Source organism: Salmo salar, chromosome 10 (genome assembly GCF_965601325.2).
Source record: "Salmo salar chromosome 10, fSalSal1, whole genome shotgun sequence".
In the NCBI taxonomy this organism is placed as follows: domain Eukaryota; kingdom Metazoa; phylum Chordata; class Actinopteri; order Salmoniformes; family Salmonidae; genus Salmo; species Salmo salar.
This window is the reverse complement of record NC_138300.1, coordinates 86,250,200-86,271,215: the sequence shown is the minus strand read 5'-3', so window position 1 is coordinate 86,271,215 and position 21,016 is coordinate 86,250,200. Positions and strand designations below refer to the sequence as shown.

The 21,016-nt window shown below is 43.7% G+C and overlaps 1 protein-coding gene across 1 annotated transcript; it reads right to left on the bottom strand.

The window, feature by feature from the left end:
• Positions 1-644: 644 nt before the first annotated feature.
• On the bottom strand, positions 645-11,244 carry LOC106560899 (charged multivesicular body protein 1a). Its single transcript, XM_014124310.3, has 7 exons — positions 11,073-11,244; positions 10,419-10,438; positions 10,238-10,315; positions 5,556-5,702; positions 5,229-5,357; positions 3,315-3,511; positions 645-1,095 (listed from the first exon to the last, which is right to left on the bottom strand). The coding sequence occupies exons 1-7, from the start codon at positions 11,077-11,079 to the stop codon at positions 1,074-1,076; spliced, it is 600 nt and encodes a 199-aa protein (XP_013979785.3). The 5' UTR covers positions 11,080-11,244; the 3' UTR covers positions 645-1,073.
• Positions 11,245-21,016: the final 9,772 nt, after the last annotated feature.

Below are 21,016 nucleotides of genomic sequence, written 5' to 3'. Positions count from 1 at the left end.
GCTGACATATAACCTACATAAGATCAATCACTAAAACTAGTTTAATTCAGGCACTGAGGAGAAGCACCTACGCAAATACCTGCATCCCAATAAGGCGTACATATTCAAAGCAAATAGGCATGAATTAGCAAAAGATTAAGAGAAAAAGAAACAAAAAGTAGTTAATTTGACTGCTTAAAAAAAACATGACTGAGGATTGTCCTCGCTGTACAGTATATATATAACTAATGTTATGTAAATTATTACATTATGTCAAAGGATCATTTCGACTATGAGTTAAAAATAAGTACTGTGTGTGATGTCTTGACTTTGTTTTGTCAAACTGTGGAAAAGTTGGTATACATCAGAGCACTCATATTGATGGTCTGTTTGGTAGAAGAAGGCCTCCCCTTTAAACTGTGTTGAAGAAAACCTGTGTTATACTCCTTCCATCTAACCAGTAGCAAGTAGAAAACAAGATATTAAATATAAAAACAAAGAAAACCCCACATTTGAAATACAACACCCAATAAGTGCCAGGGGTCCAAGCTTATATTACATGAATATGTCTGTTTTAAAACACCCCTTTCCACTATAGGATCTATATATTTTGTAAAACCCTTTTTTATTTTCAGGAAAACCCTCCCATTGAAATATACATAAAAAAAAAATAAAAAATTCTCAAGTGGCAATGTACCAAAATTCACAAGAACAACTAGCCAAGGGGAATATTTGAGGGAGCCCTGAAGGAGAGAAGACAAGAGTGTGAGAGAGAAAGACTGATATGGGAGAGGGAAAACCAGAGGTGGGGAAAATAGATTGTTGTGCAACAGAGAGAGAGATGGACAGCAACAGAGAGGGACATAGAGAGAGAGAGATGGACAGAGAGACAAAGGAGAGACCCATGCCTTCTCAGGTGGTATTTTCAGCAACACAGTGTGAGTGTGTATATAAATAGATGTGGGGATGAAAATCAATAGGCTCATTAGGTCATCACGATAAGAACAGTTCGATAGAGTCACACAGCTCCCCGCTGTCTGTTCCCAAGCAGCTGTCAAGCCTCCATCTGTCTCGCAAATACCCAAGATATATCTTCAGTTTCGCAACGCGGCCAACCTGCAATGAAAATAAAAGTGTCATTGTTGATTTATATGAAAATCTTTGCCTATGACGTCACGTAGATCTAAACATTCCATTCTGTTAATTTATAAAAGCCCTTTTGAAAAAACTGCCGCGTAATCTAACATTGTTACTAACCTATAGAAGCACGAGTGTACCATACGAGTGTACCATCACAGGGATGGCTAATGCTTGAAATTCCATCGGTTACTACATATTTAAACAGTTTTTCGTTTCCTCACACCTCACTTATGGAACAATGTTCAGAATACCCTACAGTTGAACACATCGGAGCCTTTCGGGCCATTCCGATTGTTGATAGAGGACCTCTTCACTGAGGGATGTGGTTGTTTTTATAATTGTGTTTTTTTGTTGTGCGTTTCCTATGCTCCTGCATTGATTTTAGTATCTGTGTAACTTTTTTGTGTAATTGCGGCGGATCTTGTCATGCAGGTTTCCCTTGAAAAAGAGACCTTGGTCTCAATAGGGCTCCCTGCTTGAAAGGGTTAACCTGTTGGGTCTAGGGGGCAGCATTTGCACGTCTGGATAAAAAAAATGTACCCGATTTAATCTGGTTACTAATCCTACCCAGTAACTAGAATATGCATATACTTATTATATATGGATAGAAAACACTCTAAAGTTTCCAAAACTGTTTGAATGGTGTCTGTGAGTATAACAGAACTCATTTGGAAGGCAAAACCCTGAGACATTTTCTGACAGGAAGTGGATACCTGATGTGTTGTATTGACTTTAAACCTATCCCATTGAAAAACACAGGGGTTTAGGAATATTTTGGCACTTCCTATTGCTTCCACTAGATGTCACCAGCCTTTACAAAGTGTTTTGAGTCTTCTGGAGGGAGATCTGACCGAACAAGAGCCATGGAACGGTGATGTCCCATTAGACACCTGGCGCGCTAGTTCATGTTGGGTACCCTCGTTCCAATACGTTATAAAAGAGTATGCATTCGTCCACCTTGAATATTATTCATGTTCTGGTTAAAAAAGGCCCTAATGATTTATGCTATACAACGTTTGACATGTTTGAACGAACGGAAATATATTTTTTCCCCTCGTTCATGACGAGAAGTCCGGCTGGCTTACATCATGTGCTAACGAGACGGAGATTTTTGGACATAAATGATGAGCTTTTTTGAACAAAACTACATTCGTTATGGACCTGTGATACCTGGAAGTGACATCTGATGAAGAGAATCAAAGGTAATGGATTATTTACATAGTATTTTCGATTTTAGATCTCCCCAACATGACGTCTAGTCTGTATCGCAACGCGTATTTTTCTGGGCGCAGTGCTCAGATTATTGCAAAGTGTGATTTCCCAGTAAGGTTATTTTTAAATCTGGCAAGTTGATTGCGTTCAAGAGATGTAAATCTATAATTCTTTAAATGACAATATAATATTTTACCAATGTTTTCTAATTTTAATTATTTAATTTCTGACGCTGACTTGACTGCCGGTTATTGGAGGGAAACGATTTCCTCAACATCAATGCCATAGTAAAACGCTGTTTTTGTATATAAATATGAACTTGATAGAACTAAAAATGCATGCATTGTCTAACATAATGTCCTAGGAGTGTCATCTGATGGAGATTGTAAAAGGTTAGTGCATCATTTTAGCTGGTTTTATGGTTTTGGTGACCCTGTCTTTGACTTGACAAAACATTACACACAACTCTTGTAAATGTACTGTCCTAACATACTCTAAATTTATGCTTTCGCCGTAAAACCTTTTTGAAATCGTAAAACGTGGTTAGATTAAGGAGATGTTTATCTTTCAAATGGTGTAACATAGTTGTATTTTTGAAAAATTTGAATTTTGACATTTATTTGGATTCAAATTTGCCGCTCTTGAAATGCACCTGCTGTTGATGGAGTGCACCACGGGTGGCACGCTAGCGTCCCACCTAGCCCCAAGAGGTTAAACAAATAAATAATTTATTGTAAACAGTCATTAATTGTATAATTATTTTAAGTGTTTTCTATAGTCCATGGAATATCACCGGCATAATTAAAAAGGGGGTCTATCAAAGCTGCAACACATCTAGCCAGAATCTACACTACTTTACAGTTTCAAATCATTTGAGAATAGCTTAGGTTCCCTTATCACATTTCCTTGTTTTAGAAAACAAGCCAAATGTTGTTACACAGTAACCAGTGAAAGCAGCAGTGAAAGCTGGATTGTTAGTGTACCTGCGGGACAGCTGGTCCTCCTTCTCGTGCTGTGAGCGTGAGGAGCTCTCTCCCAGTGAGGTGGCTCCTGCAGGCACCTGGCTGAGCTGGTCCATCACTTCCAGACCACTCTCCTCTGCTATCTGGAGGATGAGGTCATCCACTTGGTCTTGGGGCGTGGTCAGTGTAGTGGCCGAGCTCATCGAGTCCTCCATCACCTACAGGATGGGAACAATGAGTGGGTTTATGTTGTTTCACCATTAACTTCTTTGGGATAGGGGGCAGTATTTTCACGGCCGGATAAAAAAACATACCCGATTTAATTTGGTTACTACTCCTGCCCAGAAACTAGAATATGCATATAATTAGTAGATTTGGATAGAAAACACTCTAAAGTTTCTAAAACTGTTTGAATGGTGTCTGTGAGTATAACAGAACTCATATGGCAGGCCAAAACCTGAGAAGATTCCATACAGGAAGTGCCCTGTCTGACAATTTGTTGTCCTTCTGTTGCATCTCTATTGACATTACAGCATCTGTGCTGTAACGTGACACTTTAAGGCTTCCATTGGCTCTCTAAAGCCGCCAGAAAGTGGAATGGGGTGTCTGCTGTCTCTGGGCAAAGTATAGGAGCAGAGTTTGTAAGTGGTCAGCCTGGGGACAGTGAGACTGGAGATGCGCAGTCACGAGAACTCGCCATATTTTTCTTTCAGTCTTTCAATGAATACAACGTTGCCCGGTTGGAATATTATCGCTATTTTACGAGAAAAATAGCATAAAAATTGATTTTAAACAGCATTTGACATGCTTCTAGGTACAGTAATGGAATATTTTGACATTTTGTCACGAAATGCGCTCGCGCGTTACCCTTCGGATAGTGACCTGAACGCACGAACAAACAAAACGGAGGTATTTGGATATAACTATGGATTATTTGGAACCAAAACAACATGTTGTTGTTGAAGTAGAAGTCCTGGGAGTGCATTCTGACGAAGAACAGCAAAGGTAATCCAATTTTTCTAATAGTAATTCTGAGTTTAGGTGACCCTGAAGTTAGCGGATGTCAAAATAGCTAGCCGTGATGGCCGAGCTATGTACTCAGAATATTGCAAAATGTGCTTTCGCCGAAAAGCTATTTTAAAATCGGACATAGCAATTGCATAAAGGAGTTCTGTATCCATAATTCTTAAAATAATTGTTATGTATTTTGTCAACATTTATCATGAGTAATTTAGTAAATTCACAGGAAGTTTTCGGTGGGTATGCTAGTTCTGAACATCACATGCTAATGTAAAAAGCTGGTTTTTGATATAAATATGAACTTGATTGAACAAAACATGCATATATTGTATAACATAATGTCCTAGGAGTGTCATCTGATGAAGATCAAAGTTTAGTGCTGTATTTAGCTGTGGTTTGGGTTTATGTGACATATATGCTTGCTTGGAAAATGGCTGTGTGATTATTTGTGTCTATGTACTCTCCTAACATAATATAATGTTTTGCTTTCGCTGTAAAGCCTTTTTGAAATCGGACAATGTGGTTAGATTAACGAGAGTCTTATCTTTAAAATGGTGTAAAAAAGTTGATTGTTTGAGAAAATTGAATTGTGGTATTTTAGTTGGTTTTGTATTTCGCGCCGTGCGATGCCATTGACTGTTGGCTAGGGGTTCCGCAGGCGGAACGGGGTTCCACTAGCGGAACGTATATGATTATCCAGGAAGTTACAGTAATACATGGTGAGATAGAGGGTTAAGTGAACAACAATGAGTATAATGAGTTAAGAGTATAATGGACGAGGAAGCCTAGTGAAATAGAGGTCTTAGGAACGAAGGTGACAAATGAATAAGAGGTGAGTGAAGTAATGGTTTAAATCGATTAGGAGTACAACAGTTATGCACATGAGGAATACTTTCTATAACTTGTGCCACTCACAGAGGTGTGGACATCCAGGTTCTGGACCTGTGTCTCAAACTTGTCCATGACAGCAGACACCTTCTGCAGGTCCATGGAACCCAGTGCCTTGTCGAGTGCCTTGGTGACCTGCGTCATATTCTTTGTGACCTAGGGGGGAAAAAGCCAGACAGGATCAGATAAGCAGAGAGCCACATATGAAGGTAGGACAGAGTTCATGCTCATGAAAGTAGACAATAGAGAAGATGGTAGAGATTGGGGGTCAAGAGAAAGATGACATTGACTGATGAGTGAGATACAATTGAATGATAGCACACTGTTATTATTAGGCAGAGGGAAGAGACTCACCGCCTTCATAGCGACTGCAGTCTGGACCTTGGAGGCTACAGCATCAACACGAGATGCCATGCGCAGCCAATTAAGGCCCTCGTTCTTCTTACGGATGGCATTCTCTGCATACACTCTGGCAACGTCCACATTCTTCAACTGAAGAGCCTGGTGAGACAAACATACACATCAAAAGTCACTTCAGTTGCCTATGAAAACAAGTTCAGGGGCCATATGTGCAACAAGCATCTTAGAGTAAGAGTACTGATCTAGGATCAGGTCCACTCTGTCCATGTAATCTTATTAATTGTGATCTATAAAGGAAAACTGATCCTAAATCAGCACTCCTACTCAGAGTTTTGGCCCCTGGTCGTAAATCCTTTGGTCAGTGATGGACCAAGGCAGCCTCAACCATGATTATCCACTGCCACCTGCTGGTTAATGTGTAGCACACCTCTTTATTTGACCTGTCCAGTCAAACGCCAACAGAACACGATGCCTAATAATTATTACGTTAAAATGAGCTACACTACATCACCAAAAGTATGTGGACACCACTTCAAATTAGTGAATTCGGCTATTTCAGCCACACTCGTTGCTGACATGCCTATAAAATTGAGCATACAGCTTTGCAATCTCAACAGACAAACATTGGCAGTAGATTGGCCTTACTGAAGAACAGTGACTTTCAACGTGGCACCATCATTGGACGCAACCTTTCCTATAAGTCAGTTAGTCAAATTTCTGCCCTGCTAGAGCTGGCCCGGTCAACTGCAAGTGCTGTTATTGTGAAGTTGAAACGTCTAGGAGCAACAATGGATCAGCCGCGAAGTGGTAGCCGACAGAACCTCACAGTTCTGAAATGCTTCTGGAAGCAACGTCAGCACAAGCACTGTTCGTCGGGAGCTTCAGGAAATGGGTTTCCATTGCCGAGCAGCCGCACACAAGCCTAAGATCACCATGCGCAATGCCAAGTGCTGGCTGGAGTGGTGTAAAGATCACCGCCATTGGACTCTGGAGCAGTTGAAACGCTTTCTCTGGAGTGATGAATCACACTTCACCAACTAGCAGTCCGGACAAATCTGTGTTTGGCGGATGCCTGGAGAACGCTACCTGCCGAATGCATAGTGCCAACTGTAAAGTTTGGTGGAGGAGGAATAATTGTCTGGGGCTGTTTTTCATGTTGTTTCAGGCTAGGCATTTAGTTCCATTGAAGGAAAATCTTAAAGCTACAGCATACAATGACATTTTAGATGATTCTGTGCTTCCAACTTTGTGGGTAAACAGTTTGGGGAAGGCCCTTTCCTGTTTCAGCATGACAATGCCCCCATGCACAAAGCGAGGTCCATAGAGAAATGGTTTGTCGAGATTGGTGTGGAAGAACTTGACTGGCCTTCACAGAGCCTTGACCTCAACCCCATCAAACACCTTTGGGATGAATTGGAACGCCGACTGCGAACCAGGGCTAATCGCTCCACATCAGTGCCCGACCTCACTAATGCTCTTGTGGCTGAATGGAAGCAAGTCCCCGCAGCAAATGTTCCAACATCTAGTGGAAAGCCTTCCCAGAAGAGGCAAGGCTGTTATACACTAGCAGCAAAGGAGGGGACCAACTCCATATTAATGCCCATGATTTTGGAATGAGATGTTTGACGAGCAGTGTAGTGTATTTAATGACACAAATTGTATCAATATTCTCACGTTGTTTATATGCTATGGGGTTTACTGAGTGCTGATCCTGCCTAGTCGTTTGAGTACTAGTATGAACAATACACTGATCCTACTTGAGCCTGATGAACCTTACATTAAAAGACATTTCATGACACAAGCCCAAGAAATCCCAAATGATTGCGCAGTTATCCAATACATAGACCTATACGATATAGGCTACTGCACATCAAGTACGACAGAAAAACATAAAAGCCCAATGTAGCTTGCTACAGTGCCTTGGGGAAAGTATTCAGACCCCTTGACTTTTTCCACATTTTGTTATATTACAGCCTTATTCTAAAACCGATTCAATATAATTTCCCCTCATCAACCTACACAGAATAAGCCATAATGACAAAGCAAAAACAGGTTTCTAGAAATGTTTGCAAACGTATGAAATAAAAAAAACAGAAATACCTTATTTGCATAATTATTCAGACGTTTTGCTATGAGACTGGAAATTGATCTCAGGTGCATCATGTTTGAATGGGCCATCTTTGAGATATTTCGACAACTTTGAGTCCACCTGTGGTAAATTCAATTGATTGGACATGATTTGGAAAGGCACACACCTGTCTATATAAGGTCCCACAGTTGACAGTGCACGTCAGAGCAAAAAACAGGTTGAAGAAAATGTCCGTAGAGCTCCGAGACAGGATTGTGTCGAGGCACAGATCTGGGGAAGGGTACCAAAACATTTCTGCAGCATTGAAGGTCCCCAAGAACACAGTGGCCTCCATCATTCTTAAATTTAAGAAGTTCGGAATCACCAAGACTCTTCCTAGAGCTGGCCACCTGGCCAAACGGAGCAATCAGGGGGAGAAGGACCTTGGTCAGGGAGGTGACCAAGAACCCGATGCTCACTCTGACAGAGCTCCAGAGTTCCTCTGTGGAGATGGGAGAACCTCCCAGAAGGACAACCATCTCTGCGGCACTCCACCAATCAGGCCTTTATGGTAGAGTGGCCAGACAGCCCACATGACAGCCCACTTGGAGCTGATGATCCTTGATGAAAACCTGCTCCAGAGTGCTCAGGACCTCAGACTGGGGCGAGGGTTCACCTTCCAACAGGACAATGACTCTAAGCACACAGCCAAGACAATGCAGGAGTGGCTTAGGGACAATTCTCTGAATGTCCTTGAGTGGCCCAGCCAGAACCCGGACTTGAACCCGATCGAACATCTCTGGAGAGATCTGAAAATAGCTGTGCAGCAACACTCCCCATCCAACCTGACAGAGCTTGAGAGGATCTGCAGACAAGAATGGGAGAAACTCCCCAAAATACAGGTGTGCCAAGCTTGCAGTGTCATACCCAAGAAGACTCGAGGCTGTAATCACTGCCAAAGGTGCTTCAACAAATTACTGTGTAAAGGGTCTGAATACCTATGCAAATGTAATATTTCAGTGTATTTAATACATTTGCTAAAATTTAAAAAAATAAAATTTAAATAAAAAGTATTTGCTTTGTTATTATGGGGTATTGTGTGTAAATTGATGAGGGAAATATCTATTTCGAATAAGCCTGTAACTTAACAAAATGTGGAAAAAGTCACGGGGTCTGAATATTTTCCGAATGCACTTTATTTGCTCTCTTGGGCAAATAACTGAAACTAGCTCCAGTAGGCTAATATTTTTGAGTGTGAACTGTATGGTATTATATGGACTGGAATTACGCACATTGTCCAAACAAGGATAAAGCAGGGAGAGAATGTAGTTCTGGTGCAGCTGATGCGGCCTACGAAGTTACAAGTATAGGCTAGACATTTGATTTTTAAATAGAATAGGGCATATTTACATAATTAGTGGCTGACGCATATATACACCTTTCATAATATTTCCCCTAATGTTATTAGCCTACCTCCCCTTTCTCTCTCTATTGTTGCTTCATTCCTTCCTCACTTTCAACAGTTAGAAATTGTTGTCGTCTTTCTTTTTCATCATTCTATTGACATCCTTGAATAATATAGGACTAGAATTAGATGGAAAAGGCTTTCACTTCTCTTCATGATTGAATGGTTACTGCCATCACGTGTTCGCTCTTCTTTCAAACTACCCGTGAGTTCTATTGGCTGCTGTATTTAACATTCGAATAGTCTATTGGTAGAAGAAATTCAGAAAAAAATGTCCAGCAAGCTATTCTTGTCTAGCTTTGACTGCATGGGACTCCAATAGCTAAGGAACGTTTATTTTAGGGCGAGGCGGCAGCGGAGCACAGGTGCTTACGTATTGCGCAAGAAACAGAGGCTATAAGTTAGAAGCTTATTATGCATAACCCATAATTTATTAGCTAAATATAAAAAGGTTAATACTGCATTGAATTTATTACCTGAAAGAGGTAGGCTAGGTTAGGACATCTATACATGTATTTTTCTAGGTCATCTATACTCAGCAAAAAAAGAATCGTCCCTTTTTCAGGTCACATTTATGAAAACTTAGGACACTAGAGAGGCCTTTATACTGACTCTGATAAACACCAAAAGAAAGATGCCCAGCGTCCCTGTTCATCTGTGTGAACATGCCTTAGGCATGTTGCAAGAAGGCATGAGGACTGCAGATGTGGCCAGGGCAATAAATTGTAATGTTCGTACTGTGAGACGCCTAAGACAGCACTACAGGGACACAGGACGGACAGCTGATCGTCCTCGCAGTGGCAGACCACGTGTAACAACACCTGCACAGGATCGGTACATCCGAACATCACACCTGCGGGACAGGTACAGGATGGCAAAACTGCCCGAGTTACACCAGGAACGCACAATCCCTCCATCAGTGCTCAGACTGTCCGCAATAGGCTGAGAGAGGCTGGACTGAGGGCTTGTAGGCCTGTTGTAACGCAGGTCCTCACCAGACATCACCGGCAACAACGTCGCTTATGGGCACAAACCCACCATTGCTGGACCAGACAGGACCGGTCCACCTTCAATTACCTATTATTCAACACCTTAACCAGGACCTGACATTCAGGGCTGCCCAGAAAGCACACTCTTACTGACCTTTTTAACTTTGGCTTGCTCAGATTTTGAATCCTTCTCTGCCTTTTTGGCAAGTTTCTCAAGCTGTTTTGCTGTAAACTGTAAAAGAGAGAAGTATTAGCAGACATTTGAGATGTGTAAAAAAATAAGTATTGATGTGTTTAATTAAACTTCACAATGATAATGCATATTTCTTACATACCTTCAGTTGGAAGAGTGTGTCTGAAATAAAGAAATACAAAAATAGGATGAGAGGGGTGATAAATACAGCCGAGTGAATTGGGCGTACTTAACATAGCACTAACATTGTGCAATGACAATATGACAGAGTGAGGGTAGTGATCTCTGTGTCCAAATCATAGAATTGTATAGGGCGTCAACGCTTTCTGATCATTGTAAGCTATACTGTACTCCCATGGCGATAACGTACGTAATGATAGCTAACTACCTTCCATTGAATAAATTAAACTGGGAAGTAGCTAATTAACTAGCTAACGTTAGATAGCTATCGAGGCTTAGAGACAGTTTAGCTAAATCATCTCTCCAATAATAACCATGTAACGTTAACTTACTCGTCTGAACCTTCCTTCTTTGAACTAGTCTTAGTTTCTGGTGACATCTGACATGGCAGCAGGTATATTAGCTAGCTATTAAAAACGTGTATTTTTGGTAAACCCTAATAACATTTTTTAAAGGCATTTCACTGTACTTGTGGATGTGGTATTACAACTTGAAAACGTGATTTAGCTCACCGACTGGTTGCCAAGCTTTGTGCTAGCTTATGTCGGGCAGCTAGCGCGACATAGTTCAAAATAAGATGACAACCTTGTCATATCAAAAGTCGAAACCGACTTACCATCCATGTCCGCGTGTATTTGAGTTCCTCTTCACCTAAAAAAAAATGTTTTACTTTGCAAATGAGCTAATTGCCCTGTGGTACAGATTTCCGTGTATGACGATACTATTCCTGGTTCAGAACGGGTCACGTGAGAGAAGCTTTTCTGTTGCTGAAGCCAAATAGGAAGAGGCCATTATTGGCAGTCACATGACATGATGTTGATTTTTTTTAGCACCTTGTCATCCAAATCAAATCACATTTTATTGGTCACATACACATGGTTAGCAGATGTTAATGCGAGTGTAGCGAACAGGGCAGTAATATCTAACAAGTAATCTTACAGTTCCACAACAGTTACCTAATACACACAAATCTAAGTAAAGGGGTGGAATAGGAATATGTACATATAAATATATGGATGAGCAATGGCCGAGTGGCATAGGCAAGATGCAATAGATAGTATAAAATACAGTATATACATATGAAATTAATAATGTAAGATATGTAAACATTATTAAAGTGGCATTATTTAAAGTGACTAGTGATCCATTTATTAAAGTGGCCAATGATTTGAGTCTGTATGTAGGCAGCAGCCTCACAGTGCTAGTGATGGCTGTTTAATAGTCTGATGGCCTTGAGATAGAAGCTGTTTTTAAGTCTCTCGGTCCCAGCTTTGATGCAACTGTACTGACTTCGCCTTCTGGTGAACAGGCAGTGGCTCCGGTTGTTGTTGTCCTTGATGACCTTTTTGGCCTTCCTGTGACATCGGGTGCTGTAGGTGTCCTGGAGGGCAGGTAGTTTACCCCCGGTGATGCGTTGTGCAGACCACACCACCTTCTGGAGAGCCTTGTGGTTGAGTATGGTGCAGTTGCCGTACCAGGCGGTGATACAGCCCGACAGGATGCTCTCGATTGTGAATCTGTAAAGGTTTGTGAGGGTTTCGGTGACAAGCTTCTTCAGCCTCTTGAGATTGAAGAGGCGCTGTTGTGCCTTCTTCACCACACTGTCAGTGTGGGTGGACCATTTCAGTTTTTCCATGATGTGTACGGCGAGGAACTTAAAACTTTTCACCTTCTCCACTACTGACCCGTCGATGTGGATAGGGGGGTGCTCCCTCTGCTGTCTCCTGAAGACCACGATCATCTACTTTGTTTTGTTGACATTGAGTGAGAGGTTGTTTTCCTGACACCACACTCTGATCGACCTCACCTCCACCCTGTAGGCTGTCTTGTCGTTTTGGAAACCAAGCCCACTACTGTAGTGTTATCTGCAAACTTGATGATTGAGTTGGAGGTGTGCATAGCCACGCAGTCATGGGTGAACAAGGAGTACAGGAGGGGGCTGAGCACGCACCCTTGTGGGGCCCCAGTGTTGAGGATCAGCTAAGTGGAGATGTTGTTTCCTACCTTCACCACCTGGAGGCGGCCCGTCAGAAAGTCCAGGACTCAATTGCACAGGGCGGGGTTGGGACCCATGACCTCAAGCTTAATGATGAGCTTGGAGGGTACTATGGTGTTGAATGCTAAGCTGTAGTCAATGAACAGCATTCTTACATAGGTATTCCTTTTGTCCAGATGGGATAGGGCAGTGTGCAGTGTGATGGCGATTGTATCGTCTGTGGATCTGTTGGGGCGGTATGCAAACTAAAGTGGGTCTAGGGTGGCAGGTAAGGTGGAGGTGATATGATCCTTGACTAGTCTCTCAAAGCACTTCATGATGACAGAAGTGAATGCTATGGGGCGATAGTCGTTTAGTTCAGTTATCTTTGCCTTCTTGAGTACAGGAACAATGGTGGCCATCTTGAAGCATTTGGGGACAACAGCCTGGGATAGGGAGCGATTAAATATGTCCCTAAACACACCAGCCAGCTGGTCTGCGCATGTTCTGAGGACGCGGCTAAGGATGCCGTCTGGCCCAGCAGCCCTGCGAGGGTTAACACATTTAAATGTCTACTCATGTCAGCCACGGAGAAGGAGAGAGGGGGTCCCGCAGTTTTTGGTAGCAGGCCGCGTCGGTGGCACTATATATTATTCTCAAAGCGGGCAAAGAACGTGTTTAGTTCGTCTGGAAGCAAGACGTCGGTGTCCGTGACATGGCTTGTTTTCTTTTTGTAGTCCGTAATTGCCTGTAGACCCTGCCACATATGTCTCGTGTCTGAGCCTTTGAATTGCGACTCCACTTTGTCCCTATACCTACATTTCGCTTGTTTGATTGCCTTGCTGAGGGAATAACTACACTGTTTATATTCAGCCATATTCCCAGACATCTTTCCATGGTTGAATGAGGTGGTTCGTGCTTTCAGTTTTGCACAAATGCTGCCATCTATCCACGGTTTCTGGTTAGGGTAGGTTTTAATAGTTACAGTTGGTACAACATCTCCAATGCACTTCCTTATAAACTCACTCACCCAGTCAGCATATAAATCTATGTTATTCTCTGAGGCTTCCCGGAACGTTTCCCAGTCCGCATGATCAAAACAATCATGAAGCGTGGATTCCGATTGGTCAGACCAGCGTTGAATGGTTCTGGTCATGGGTAAATCCTGTTTGAGTTTCTGCCTGTAGGACGGTAGGAACAAAATGGAGCCATGGTTGGATTTGCCGAAGGGAGGGCAGGGGAGGGCCTTGTATGCATTGCGGAAGTTAGAGTAGCAGTGGTCCAGTGTATTGCCCGCGCGAGTGCTGCAGTCAATGTGCTGATAGAATTTAGTTGGCCTTGTTCTCCAATTAGCTTTGTTAAAATCCCCAGCTACAATAAATGCAGCCTCAGGATATATGGTTTTCAGTTTACATAGAGCCCAGTGAAGTTCCTTGAGGGCCGTCGAGGTATCTGCTTGGGGGGGATATACACGGCTGTGACTATAATCCAAGAGAATTCTCTTGGGAGATAATGTGGTCGGCATTTGATTGTAAGGAATTCTAGGTCAGGTGAACAGAAGGACTTGAGTTCCTGTATGTTGTTATGATTACACCATGAGTCATTAATCATTAGGGCATACACCCCCGCCCTTCTTCTTACCAGAGAGATGTTTGTTTCTGTCAGAGCGACGCATGAAGAAATCCGGTGGCTGTACCGACTTTGACAACATATCCCGAGAGAGCCATGTTTCCGTGAAACAGAGGATGTTACAATCTCTGAAAGGCAAATCTTGCCCTAATTTCATCCACCTTGTCGTCTAGAGACTGGACATTGGCACACCTTCGAAGTCTGACCAGGAAGCCGCTCTGTCTACCTCTCCTGTGGCGACGTTGCTTTGTATCAGCCTCTGGGATTAGATCCAATGTCCTGGGTGGTGGTGTGAACAAAGGATCTGCTTTCGGGAAAGTCGTTTTTTCCGTACTCCTGCTTTTACTCTCTTTTGCTAGCCCTCCCAGTTTTTCACCCTTTCCTGTTTTCTAGACTCCGTACCCGCCTGCCTGACTATTCTGCCTGCCCTGCCCTGACCTTGAGCCTGCCTGCCACTCTGTACCTCCTGGACTCTGAACTGGTTTTGACCTTTTGCCTGTCCACGACCATTCTCTTGTGTACCCCTTTTGGATTGTTTAATAAATATCAAGACTCAAACCATCTGCCTCCCGTGTCTGCATCTGAGTCTCGCCTTGTGCCCTGAGAGAGAGAGAGAGAGAGAGAGAGAGAGAGAGAGAGAGAGAGAGAGAGAGAGAGAGAGAGAGAGAGAGAGAGAGAGAGAGAGAGAGAGAGAGAGAGAGAGAGGAGAGAGAGAGAGAGAGAGAGAGAGAGAGAGAGAGAGAGAGAGAGAGAGAGAGAGAGAGAGAGAGAGAGAGAGAGAGAGAGAGAGAGAGAGAGAGAGAGAGAGAGATACTCTGGACTGTGGTGAGACAACATCAACAGGAGAAAGAGTAGGAGCTGGAGAAGAACAGAGCACTAGAAGAGAAGGTGAGAATGCTGGAGGAGAAGGTGAGAAAGATGAGGTGCGACAGAGAACAACCAATTAGAAAGCTAGCCATCCCCGCAGAAAAGCCAACAAACAGCCCACCTCAGATCCTGACCAAAGTCTCGACACCTCAGCAGAACAGTCCACCCCAGACCCTGACCATAGCCTCGACATCACAGCAGGACAGACAGATGAAGAACCCCAAGCCCAGGGGATCCCACCCCCTCTGACCACTCCCATGTTAGCCCCCCTTGGTCACTCTGACAGAGCTCCAGAGTTCCTCTGTGGAGATGGGAGAACCTTCCAAAAGGACAACCATCTCTGCAGCACTCAACCAATCAGGCCTTTCTGGTAGAGTGGCCAGACTGAAGCCACTCCTCTGTAAAAAGCACATGACAACCCGCTTGGAGTTTGCCTAAAGGCACCTAAAGGATTCTCAGACCATGAGAAACAAGATTCTCTGGTCTGATGAAACCAAGATTGACATTTTTGGCCTGAATGCCAAGCCTCACGTCTGGAGGAACCTGGCACCATCCCTCCGGTGAAGCATGGTGGTGGCAGCATCATGCTGTGGGGATGTTTTTCAGCGACATGGACTGGGAGACTAGTCAGGATCGAGGGAAAGATGAACGAAGCAAAGTACAGAGATCCTTGATGAAAACCTGCTCCAGGACCTCAGACTGGGGCGAAGGTTCACCTAACAACAGGACAACGACCCTAAGCACACAGCCAAGACAATGCAGGAGTGGCTTTGGGACAAGTCTCTGAATGTCCTTGAGTGACCCAGCCAGAGCCCGGACTTGAATCCAATCGAACATCTCTGGAGAGACCTGAAAATAGTTGTGCAGCAACGCTCTCCATCCAAACTGACACAGATTGACAGGATCTGCAGAGAAGAATGGGAGAAACTCACCAAATACAGGTGTGCCAAGCTTGTAGCATCATACCCAAGAAGACTTGAGGCTGTAATCGCTGCCATAGGTGCTTCAACAAAGTACTAAGTAAAGGGTCTGAATACTTATGTAAATGTGATGTACACAGTACCAGTATAAAGTTTGGACACACCTACTCATTCAAGGATTTTTCTTAATTTTTGACTATTTTCTACATTGTAGAATTATAGTGAAGACATCAAAACTATGAATTAACACATATGGAATCATGTATTAACCAGAAAAGTGTTAAACAAATCAAAATATATTTTATATTTGAGATTTTTCAAAGTAGCCACCCTTTGCCATGATGACAGCTTTGCACACTCGTGGCATTCTCTCAAGAAAAACCCTTGAATGAGTAGGTGTGTCCAAACATTTGACTGGTACTGTATATACATTTGCAAAAATGTAAAAAAAAATATATAATATATATATATATATATATATATATATATATATATATATATATATATATATATATATATATGTGTCATTATGTGCTATTGTGTGTAGATTGATGAGGGTGAATGTCACATCTACTCCTGCTACCCCTCTCTGGCGTTCGACGTCGCAAGTTTACTAACCACCGGTCCTGGAAACCATCATTGCGCGCACCTGGAATCTATCATTATGCGCACCTGCGCCTCATGAGGCACACTTGGACTCCATTACCTCACTCATTAATGCCCCTATATCTGGCACTCCCTTAGGTTCATTCCCCAGGCAGTATTGTTTGTGTTCCATGTTCAGACGCTACTCCTATGTTGTATCGTTCTTTGTTTTATTAAACCTACCTGCTTCTCGACTCCCATCATCTACGTTACAGGAAAAAAACAATTGAATACATTTTAGAATAAAGCTGTAAGGTAACAAAATGTGGAAAAAGTCAAGGGGTCTGAATACTTTCCGAATGCACTGTATGGACATGTTTACTACTACACATAGAATACGTGCCTGGTTGTAAAAACATGTTAATTGTCAGAGAATGCATGTACATAGCTGTAATTATTCAAATGGACAGGGTAATAGTAGTGGTAGAAAATGTACCAAATTATCATACTTGAGTCAAAGTAAAGATACCTTAAGAGAAAATGACTCAAGTGAAAGTCACCCAGTAAAATATACTTGAGTAAAAGTATTTGGTTTTAAATATACTTAAGCATAAATCATTTCAAATTCCTTATAATAAGCAAACCAGTTTGCACAATTTTGGCATTTCTTTTTCTTTTTTATTGACGGATAGCCAGGGGCACACTACAACACTCAGACATAATTTACAAACTAAGCATTTGTGTTTAGTGAGTCCGCCAGGTCAGAGGCAGTAGGGATAACCAGGGATGTTCTTGTCACGTCCTGACCAGTTAAAGGGGTTATTTGTTATTGTAGTTTGGTCAAGGCGTGGCAGGGGGTGTTTGGTTTGTGTGTTTCGGGGTTTTTGGGTTATGTTCTATGTTAGTCTATTTCTATGTTTATTCTAGGTTGTCTATGTCTAGGTTGGGAGTGTTTGGGATTGGTCTCTAATTGGAGGCAGCTGTATCTCGTTGCCTCTGATTAGAGACTATATTTAAGTAGGTTTTTTTTTTCTCATTGTGTTTGTGGGTGGTTATTTTCTGTTCAGTGTTTCGTGTACCTGACAGTACTGTTTGGCTGTCGTGTTTTTCTTGTTTTGTTTAGTGTTTGAAATAAAGTTAATTATGAGCACTCAACCCGCTGCGCCTTGGTCTACTCCCTTCGACGGCCGTTACAGAACCACCCACCAAAGAAGCACCAAGCAGCGGAGGAAGGAGCAGCAGGAAAGCTACTTGGAGTTGTGGACATGGGAGGAGATATTAGATGGTGAAGGACCATGGCACCAGGCTGGGGAGTACAAGCGCCCGAAGGAGGAGCTGGAGGCAGCTAAGGCAGAACGACGGAGGTATGAGGCATTATATCCTCCATTTCAGGAGGAGAGGAGGCAGCCCCCCAAATGTTTTTTTTGGGGGGCACACAGGTAGTTTGGCTGGGCCAGGGGTGAGCCCTAAGCCAACTCCCCGTGCTTATTATGGGGAGCCAGTCAAGGAATCAAGCGAGGAGCTAGACGCACGATTCCGGAGAGAGGTACTGGCGGAAAGGGCACGAAGGGGCACCTGTGTTTACTATGGGGAGCGACGGATCAAGCAAGCACCATGTTATGCGGAGATACGCACGGTATCGCCAATACGCGTACACAGCCCAGTGCGCTTGGTGAAAGCTCCTCACAGGTGTCATGCTAGAGCCAGCATCGAGCCAGGACCGGTGATGCAAGTTGCAAGCATCAGACCGCCGGTGAGGGTTCATGGCCCAGTGTATCCTGTTCCTGCTCCTTGTACTCTTCCTCTAGTGCACCTGCCCAGCCCAGTACGTCCTGTTCCTGCTACTCACACTAGCCCTGTGGTGCGTGTCACTAGTCTGGCGCCTCCAAAACCAGCCCCACGCATCAGGCCTATAGTGCGCTTGGCCAGTCCAGTACGTCCTGTTCCTGCTCCTCGCAGTAGCCCTGTGGTGGGTGTCAATAGTCTGGCGCCTCCAAAACCAGCCCCACGCATCAGGCCTATAGTGCGCTTGCCCAGTCCAGTAAGTCCTGTTCCTGCTCCTTGCACTAGCCCTGTGGTGGGTGTCACTAGTCTGGCACCTCCAAAGCCAGCCCCACGCATCAGGCCTTCAGTGCGCAGTCCCCGTCCAGAGCTTCCGGCGACAGTTCCCCGTCCAGAGTTTCCGGCGACAGTTCCCCGTCCAGAGTTTCCGGCGACAGTTCCCCGTCCAGAGTTTCCGCCGACAGTTCCCCGTCCAGAGTTTCCGCCGACAGTTCCCCGTCCAGAGTTTCCGCCGACAGTTCCCCGTCCAGAGTTTCCGCCGACAGTTCCCCGTCCAGAGTTTCCGCCGACAGTTCCCCGTCCAGAGTTTCCGGCGACAGTTCCCCGTCCAGAGTTTCCGGCGACAGTTCCCCGTCCAGAGTTTCCGGCGACAGTTCCCCGTCCAGAGTTTCCGGCGACAGTTCCCCGTCCAGTGCTTCCGGCGACAGTCCGTAGCCTGCAGAGACGGCCCACAGTCCGTAGCCTGCAGCGACGCTCCTCAGCCCGAGGTCTCCAGCGACGCTCCTCAGCCCGAGGTCTCCAGCGACGCTCCTCAGCCCGAGGTCTCCAGCGACGCACCTCAGCACGAGATCTCCAGCGACGCACCTTAGCCCAGAGCCTTCAGCAGTGGTCTACAGCTATGAGCCTTCAACGGGGGTGGGCAGGTTAGAATGGGGACTAAGCCCGGAGCCAGAGCCACCTCCGTAGTTGGAGGATTGGGGGGGGGGGGGGGGGTGTAGCACGGGAGCCGTTGTTGACGATGGCCACCCTCCCTTCCCTCCCTTTAAGTTTGGGGTTATTTTTGTGGGGTTTTTGTGTTTAGGTGCATTCGGGGTCTGCACCTTTGGGGGGGGGTACTGTCACGTCCTGACCAGTAAAATGGGTTATTTGTTATTGTAGTTTGGTCAGGGCGTGGCAGGGGGTGTTTGGTTTGTGTGTTTCTGGGTTATGTTCTATGTTAGTCTATTTCTATGTTTATTCTAGGTTGTCTATGTCTAGGTTGGGAGTGTTTGGGATTGGTCTCTAATTGGAGGCAGCTGTATCTTGTTGCCTCTGATTAGAAACTATATTTAAGTAGGGGTTTTTTTTTCATTGTGTTTGTGGGTGGTTATTTTCTGTTCAGTGTTTCGTGTACCTGACAGTACAGTTTGGCTGTCGTGTTTTTCTTGTTTTGTTTAGTGTTTGAAATAAAGTTAATTATGAGCACTCAACCCGCTGCGCCTTGGTCTACTCCCTTCGACAGCCGTTACAGTTCTATTGATAAGTGTCTGTGAATTGGACCATTTTCCTGTCCTGCTAAGCATTCAAAACTTAACGAGTATTTTGTGGGTCAGGGAAAATGTATGGAGTAAAAACTACATTTTTTTTTGAATTGTAGTAAACATTGTCAAAAATATAAAAAGTAAAGTACAGATACCCCCCCAAAACTACTTTAAAGTATTTTTACTTAAGTACTTTACACCACTTGGTAATAATAAGCTTTAAAGTATTCCACAGTTCAGCCTTAAGTTTTATTTTGTGTCTGAATACCCCAAAGTATGTGATTAACATGCATAGGTTAAATTGAATTCACCAACATCGCTTTGTTTGTCACGCCCTGACCTTAGAGAGCCTTTTTATTCTTTATTTTGGTTAGGTCAGGGTGTGACTAGGGTGGGTACTCTAGTTTTTTGTATTTCTATGTTGGCCTGGTATGGTTCCCAATCAGAGGCAGCTGTTGTCACGTCCTGGCCAGTATAAGGGTTAATTGGTATTGTAGTTTGGTCAGGATGTGGCAGAGGGTATTCGTTTTATGTGGTTCGGGGTGGTGTGTTTGTTGGGGCATTTGATTTAAGTATTCCGGGGTTTTTGGGCACTGTTTGATTTTCATGTATTCTATGTTTAGTCTAGTGTGTCTGTTTCTATGTTTGGTTAATTGGGGTTGCGACTCTCAGTTGAAGGCAGGGGTTGTCTATTTGCCTTTGATTGAGAGTCCCATATATTAGGGTGTGTTTGTGTTTGTCATTTGTGGGAGATTGTTCCGTGTATAGTGTCAAGCCTTACAGGACTGTTTATTGTCGGTGTGTTTCTTTTTGTATACGTGTTTATTTTGGGTTTGCCTTCTTTCCTTATAATAAAGAAGATGAGTATACACATACCTGCTGCGTTTTGGTCCACCATTTCTAACGACGATCGTGACAGCTGTCTATCGTTGTCTCTGATTGGGGATCATATTTAGGCAGCCTTTTCCCACCTGTTGTTTGTTGGATCTTGATTTTGTATTGTAGCTTTTAGCCCTACAAAGCTGTACGTTTCCTTGGTTACTCTTTATTGTTTTGTTGCCGGTTATCATAAAAAAATGATTAATCTACCCCACGCTGCATCTTGGTCCAACCATCATTACAATGACGTGCATTACATTGTTTGAATGGATGTTGGTTAACCTTTGACAGTGAGGTTCAAGTAACCAATAGGATTTGTTATGCTTTATGTCACGGCTGTCAAAAGGAGAGGACGAAGGTGCAGCATGTGTGTAGTTCCACATTTGATTTAATCTGTGAAACT